Source organism: Rattus rattus, chromosome 15 (genome assembly GCF_011064425.1).
Source record: "Rattus rattus isolate New Zealand chromosome 15, Rrattus_CSIRO_v1, whole genome shotgun sequence".
NCBI classification, from domain to species: Eukaryota; Metazoa; Chordata; class Mammalia; order Rodentia; family Muridae; genus Rattus; species Rattus rattus.
The window spans coordinates 71481784-71488817 of NC_046168.1; the positions used below are offsets into that span (position 1 = coordinate 71481784).

Consider the following 7034-nt stretch of genomic DNA (forward strand, 5'->3'; position numbering starts at 1 on the left):
CCATGTGAGCTCAGGGGATTGAACTCAGATCCTCAGGTTTAGCAGGCAGGACCTTTAGTCACTGAGCCATCCTCTCCCCAGCCCCACAATACCCTTTCTTATTGAACTTTTAGTATATGTTAAGTTCTTTATATGATCATCAATATGACAATATTACCTATAATCACAAATTTGACTTAGAGAATGGTGTTATTGCCAAAAGTAGACAGCTAGCAGGATTGTAGTACGGAAGGCTTACCTCACACCAAGCCAATCTTTGTTTTTCTTTTCTGCTGTCCATTAGTTTTCTTTCTTCTGTAGTTCTCTCTCTCTCTCTTTTTTTTTTTTTTTGTTTTTTTTTTCGGAGCTGGGGACCGAACCCAGGGCCTTGCGCTTCCTAGGCAAGCGCTCTACCACTGAGCTAAATCCCCAACCTCTCTTCTTTTTAAAAACACAGCTTTACAAGCATTTACTAAGTCACACCATAGGCAAACTGTCAGAACAAAGATGAGTAGGATCTGGAACCCAGCCATAACGCTCCTAAAGAGCCTCTAAATTAGAAGAGAATGCAGACACAGCTCTAATCTCAAAGGGAAGTCACTGTAGTTTAATGCTTGCCTTCCTACCACATAGCAATAAGGACAAAGACTAAGTCTAGGTGAGCATGGGGTTACCACACCTGTAGAAGTAGAGACAGAAGGATCAGGAGTTCAAAGTCATCCTGTGGCTACAAAGAGTGTCTGAGGCCAACCTGGAGTACAGGAGGCCTTGTCTTAAAAAAGAAAAAAACAACAGACTGAGTTTATTCTTGTTTCTATATTCTTTTAAAAAATATTATTTATTTAATGTATATGAGTACACTGTAGCTGTCTTCAGATACACTAGAAAAGGGCATTGGATCCCATTATATGTGGTTGTAGAGCCCCCATGTGGTTGCTGGGAATTGAACTCAGGACCTCTGGATGAGCAGTCAGTGCCTTAATCACGGAGCCATCTCTTCAGCCCTTGTTACTATATTCTTAGCATCTATCACACTGTCTAACTTGCAATCCTCCTGCCTCAGCCTCCTAAGTCGGCACATATGGGTTTTGAGAACTTATTGCCACTTCACCACCATATTCATGTCCTTATCATTATCAAGGAATGAAGCTCAGTTTTGTACTGAGTTTATTTTGAGACAACCAGCTCCTTAACTAGCAATGAAAAAGACACAAACTTCAAAAGAATTACTAACTTTTAAAATCTTCTCCCCCTGACCCCCAGAATTTACTTGTGTGAAAAAAAAAGGAACGTACTGTATGAGGTTCACAGTATCTTCTCAGGCTTATGCAGAATTGAGGAATTTTAAAGAAAAGCTTCCCATTAAACTTGTTTGAAGACAATCGCAAACCTGACATTCTTGAAGATGTATTATTCTCTTCTTAGATATATCTCTTATTTATGTTTTAGAGATATATTTTGTTGTATTAAAAATTTAAAAATGCATATGGCTGTATTTGTATGTGTGTGTGAGTGTGTGTGTATGTGTGTGTGTATGTGTGTGTGTGAGTGTGTGTGTATGTGTGTGTGAGTGTGTGTGTGTGTGTGTGTGTGTGTGTGTGTGTATGTATGTATGTAAGTGCACCCTGTCCATGGGGTGCTTGCAGAGGCCAGTAACCTGGAACTGGAGTTACAGAGAGTTGTGAGTTAGCACGTGGTTCTAGGACTTGAAGCTGGGTCCTTTGGAAGAGCAGTCAGTGTTCTTCACTGCTGAGCCATCTCTCTAGCCCTGGTAAGTGGTAGAGCCTTCGGTATGTGGGGGTCTAGTGAGGGTGTTTAGGTTTTGTGTGTATGTCCTTGAAGGGGTTTGTGTGACCCCTTTATTGCTTTTGCTTCCTGAGGGGTTTATGTCTTGATCTGAAGGCAGCCAGAAGGAGGCTTTCTTCTGTAGGCTACCTGGAGGAGACTGGAATTCTACATTAGGTAGAACTTAAACCTCGGAGACATCAAACACACCCCCACACTGACACACTCCCTCCAACACGGACACATCTACTCCAACATTGCCACACCTCCTAGTAGTGCCATTCCCTGTGAGCTAAGCATTCAAACACAGGAGTCTATGGGGGCCAAACCTACTCAAACCACCAAAGACGTCAAGGCCAATATCAACTACACAGGAATTTATGGCTACCATGCTTACTTAAGACTGTTTCAAATACTCATGTTCTCTCTCTCTCTCTCTCTCTCTCTCTCTCTCTCTCTCTCTCTCTCTAATTGGACTTTACAATGCTCTGTAAGAATGAGTTGATATACTACATATAAAGTTTGTCAAAAGTTGCCTGACTAGACCATTTAGGTTGCTAGTGGGCAATGATGACCTGAGTTCAAACCCTAGGATATACATGGTAAAGGGAAAGTACTGACTCCCAAATGGTGTCTTCAGAGTAACACACACACACACACACACACACACACACACACACACACACACACACTCTCTCTCTCTCTCTCTCTCTCTCTCTCTCTCGAAATAATTATTTACATAAAAGGGAAGAAGGTGAAATGGTATAAGGTTTTTTGTTTGTTTTTTGTTTTGTTTTGTTTTGTTTTATTTTGCATCTGCTCTTTTCTTCTCTCCCCTGTAGCCCTGCCCTCAAGGCCCCCATGTCTCCCTCGTCACCTATCTCCAAAACCCTCTGGCTTCTACCACCAAGACAGATGGCATTCGACATTCTGTTCTAGCCGCTCTTTCCATAATGTGGACAGCATCCTAAACTGCCTGGCTGGACGCATTGTCTACATGATGGGGGATTCCACACTCCGGCAGTGGTGGGAGTATCTGCGAGACACAGTGCCCTGTGAGTGACCTTGAGGGGAGAGGAGGGTCTGTGAGGACTCGTGATGGAGAAGCCTGACAGCGAATTCATTGAAGGAGAGACTCCCTCGCTTAATAGAAAGGTGGTGCAGGCTGCTGGGTCTTTCTAAAAGGGAATGAATGAAAGAGTGGGGTGTTCACTTTCTTTTATGAGATGAGGTCTCACTATGTAGTCCTGGTTGGCCTAGAAGCCATTATGGTGATCAAGCTGGCTGCAAAGTCACAAGACCCACCACCCTGTGCATTCTGAGTTCTACACTTAAAAGCAAATTCCAGCTAAGAGTGAGTTTTAAGAAACTCATGCATGTGCATGCCTGCATGCATGCTTGTGTGTGTGTGTGTGTGTGTGTGTGTGTGTGTGTGTGTGTGTGTGTGTGTGTGAATGAAGGAAATAGTCACGGAACTCAGGCTGGCCTGGAGCTCCATGTGTAACCAGGGTTGATCTTGAAGCTCTGATCCTCCTATCTTTACCTCCCATGTGATTAAATTACAGGCATATGTTACCACACCCTGTTGGTGTGATGCTTGAGGTATTTGGGATATAATGCAGGGTTGTATGGTAGGCAAGATGTCTTCTAACCTATGCACATCCCCAGCCTGCCAGAATGAAGTCATTCAGGAGAATAGCTAAGGGACAGGGCTACAATCCTTCAAACAATGCAATGTGGGGTGATAGCAAAAGAGCCATTGCTGTGTTTCTAAATAAAATCTGCAGCCACCATCTAGTGTATGTGTGTGCATGTATGCACATGCACATGTGTTTGTGTGTGCGTGTGTGTGTATGTGCGTGCCTGTGTGTATGTGTGTGTTTGTCTGTGGTAGAGGACAGAAAACAATTTCTGCTGTCACTCTTAGATACAGTCTACTATGTTTTATTTTATTATTATCAGTGTGCATGTGCATGCTCATTGTGTGTGCATGTGTGTGGTATGTCCTAGGTTGTGCACATGTCCTGGCACACATGTGGAGTTCAGAGGACACCTTTCAGATGTCAGTTTTCTGCTTCCAGGGATGGAGCTCAGGTCTTCGGGGTCTTTTACCTATTGAGTCATCCACTAGTCCTGCCACCCCAGGCAAACATCTCACATGCTGAGCTACATCCCTGCCACCATTGTTTATGGTCATGGTAAAACACTACACATCCTTGGATCTCAGCGTCCATGCCTGGAGTGCAGAGAGAAATACAACAGCAGCCTGAGTATAGTAGTGTACTCCTATGGTTTACAGCACTCTGGAGATATGTCTCAGGTAGGGTTTTCTGCTGTAAGCAGACACCATGACCAAGCCAACCCTTATAAGGACAACATTTAATTGTGGCTGGCTTACAGGTTCAGAGGTTCAGTCTGACATCATGAAGGTGGGAACATGGCATTCAGGCAGGCAAGGTACAGAGGAGCTGAGCATTCTACATCTTCATCTGAAGGCTGCTACAAGAAGACTGGCTTCCAGGCAGCTAGGATGAGAGTCTCAAAGTCCATGCCCACATTGACGCACTTTTCTCCATCAAGGCCACATCTATTCCAACATGGCCACACCTCTGAATATTGCCACTTCCTGAGCCAAGCATATTCAAGCTACCTCAAGATACTGGCGGTTAGGGTTGGGAATTCCAAGTCAGCCATTTTCAGCTACAAAAGAAGGTAAAATCTAGTATGGCCCACATAAGACTCCCTCAAATGGTTGTGTGCACACAAGAGTCCCCTCTGTTGAACATGCATGCTCACACACACACACACACACACACACACACACACACACACACACACACACATGACTTCATATCAATTTTTGAGACAATTGCCTCTTATTGACCTAGAACTTTCCAAATAGGCTAGGCTGGGTGGCCATCAAGCCCCAAGTATCTTATCTATATGTTGCCAGCTATAGCCTTACAACCAAAAGGCACCAAGTCTGACTGTTTTTAATGTGGGCTCTGTGGATCATACTCAGGTCTTTGTATCTGCATAGCAAATCTCTATCACTGAGCAAAACCCCATCACCACAGAGGGATTATAGGCAAGCAGACTACCACTGAGCCATACTTCCCCAGTTCCTCAGTGAGAGATTCTAGCAGGAGCTTACCACTGAACCACAGCCAGCCACAACCACAGATATGGAGCACTACCTCTGATGCTCCATTGAGGGGGTAGGGAGTGCATCTCAGGAGTGGAGCACGAGTCTAGCACCTGAGAGGCCCTGGGTTTATCCCCAGCCCTGCAGAATAATAGAAGGAAGAAGTGTCACGAGGTGAGAACAGCAATGATTAAAATGGTCCTACTCAGTGGCTCACAAGTGCACAAGCTCAAACTCCAGGGAGTCTGACACCCTCTTCTGGCCTCTTGAGGCGCCTGCACCCACTTGCACATATCAGACAGAGACACATGTCAGCATACACATAATTAAAAGACAAAACCATCTGAGTGTGGTGGCCCATATCTCTCAGGATCTGGAAGGCAGAAGCAGGTAGCTCTCTATGAATTTGAGACTAACTTGGTCTAGTCTATTCCAGGTCAGTTAGGACTACACAGAGAAATGTGTGTGTGTGTGTGTGTGTGTGTGTGTGTGTGTGTGTGTACTGGGTATAGTGCTGCATACCTTTAATCTGAACACCTGGGAAACAGAGGCAAACAGATCTGTGACTTCAGGGCCAGCCTTGTCTACTTAGTGGCATATACATATATGAGATGTATGCAAAAAGGTAATTAATAATCCCATGTTAATTCACTCTGTGTGTCTGTGTCTCTGTGTGTGGGTGTGTCTGTGTGTGTGTCACTGTGTGTGTGTGTGTGTGTACACACTCACATACTTTAGTGTGTGAGAAGATCAGAGGACCATGTGCAAGAGTTGAGTTTCTCCTACCATACGAATCTCAGGGAATTAAACCCTAGTAATGCTTGCCGGCAGCAAGAGCCCTTCCTGTCTGAGCCATCTTGCTCTGTTCCCTATGTTAAAACCTTGTTTCTCCTCCTCCGTACAGCCCTAAAGCCAGTTGATCTACACGCCATTTATCAAGTAGGTCCCCTGATGGCCGTGGAGACAACTCGGGGAACAGTGTTGCACTGGAGGGCACACAGCTGGCCCCTGCGCTCTCGTCTCACCCCAGTGGCCTCTCTGCACTCTGTGGCCAGAGAACTACATGGCCTGGCCGGGGGACCCTACACAGTGGTGGTGCTGGGTATGGGAGCCCACTTCACCACGTTCCCTCCCTCCATCTTTGCCCGAAGACTGGCAGGGATTCAGGCAGCAGTGAAGGCCCTGCTGGACCGGGAACCCAGTACTCAGGTCGTCATCAAACTGGCCAACACTGGCTACAAATCGGTGTATGGCAGTGACTGGCTCACACTCCAGATGAACCGCTTCCTCCGCGCTGCCTTTGTTGGTCTCCGAGTGGCCTTTGTGGATGCGTGGGAAATGACCTCCAGCTTGGCTGTGCCAGATGACATCCACCCAAGGAAGTTTATTGTCCGCAATGAAGTGGAATTATTTCTGTCCTTCATCTGTCCCACCTGAGTGCTCCTGAGGGATCTGAGGCTGAATGGATGGTGTGAGAGCCTGGGTGTGGCCATCTCAAAATGAACTTCTGTGATAGAAAGCTGAAGCTACCCTGGCTCACCCACTATGACACTGTGGGTCCGTATTTCATACTTCTCTCTGTGCGTCACGTGGACAAATCTAGTTCAATACAAATGATTTGCATCATTATCTCTTTTTGAGTGTAAGGGGTTGTGTGTGGTGTGTGTACACATATATGTTCTTGTGCTCTCCCCTGTGTGTACACAGAGGCCAGAGGACATCTTGGTCCAATCTATTTGGAGTTCTGTAGGCTTCTTGTATGTTTATGGGCATCTCTTTCTTTAGGTTAGGGAGGTTTTCTTCTATGATTTTGCTGAAGATATTTACTGGCCCTTTAGTTAGGGATGGGGAGGCAGGATTTAGAGCAGAGACTGAAGAAACGGCCATTCAGAGCCAGCCTCACATGTGGCCCATACATATACAGCCACCAAAACTAGATAAGATGGTTGAAGCTAGAAGGGCATGCTGACAGGAACCGGATGTAGATCTCTCCTGAGAGACACACCCAGAACATGTCAAATACAGAGACGAATGCCAGCAGCAAACCACTGAACTGAGAACGGGACCCCTGTTGGAGGAATTAGAGAAAAGATTGAAAGAGCTGAAGGGGCTTGCAACCCCATAA

The 7034-nt window shown here is 45.6% G+C and overlaps 1 protein-coding gene across 1 annotated transcript; it reads left to right on the plus strand.

The window, feature by feature from the left end:
• The first annotated feature begins 5829 nt into the window (after positions 1-5829).
• LOC116884630 (NXPE family member 3-like) lies at positions 5830-6523 on the plus strand. Its single transcript, XM_032885771.1, has one exon. The coding sequence runs from the start codon at positions 5861-5863 to the stop codon at positions 6344-6346; it is 486 nt and encodes a 161-aa protein (XP_032741662.1). The 5' UTR covers positions 5830-5860; the 3' UTR covers positions 6347-6523.
• The last annotated feature ends 511 nt before the right edge of the window (positions 6524-7034 follow it).

Bases quoted from the DNA above. Each gene is read 5' to 3' on its own strand.
- LOC116884630 (XM_032885771.1), top strand. From the start codon at position 5,861: ATGGCCGTGGAGACAACTCGGGGAACAGTGTTGCACTGGAGGGCACAC.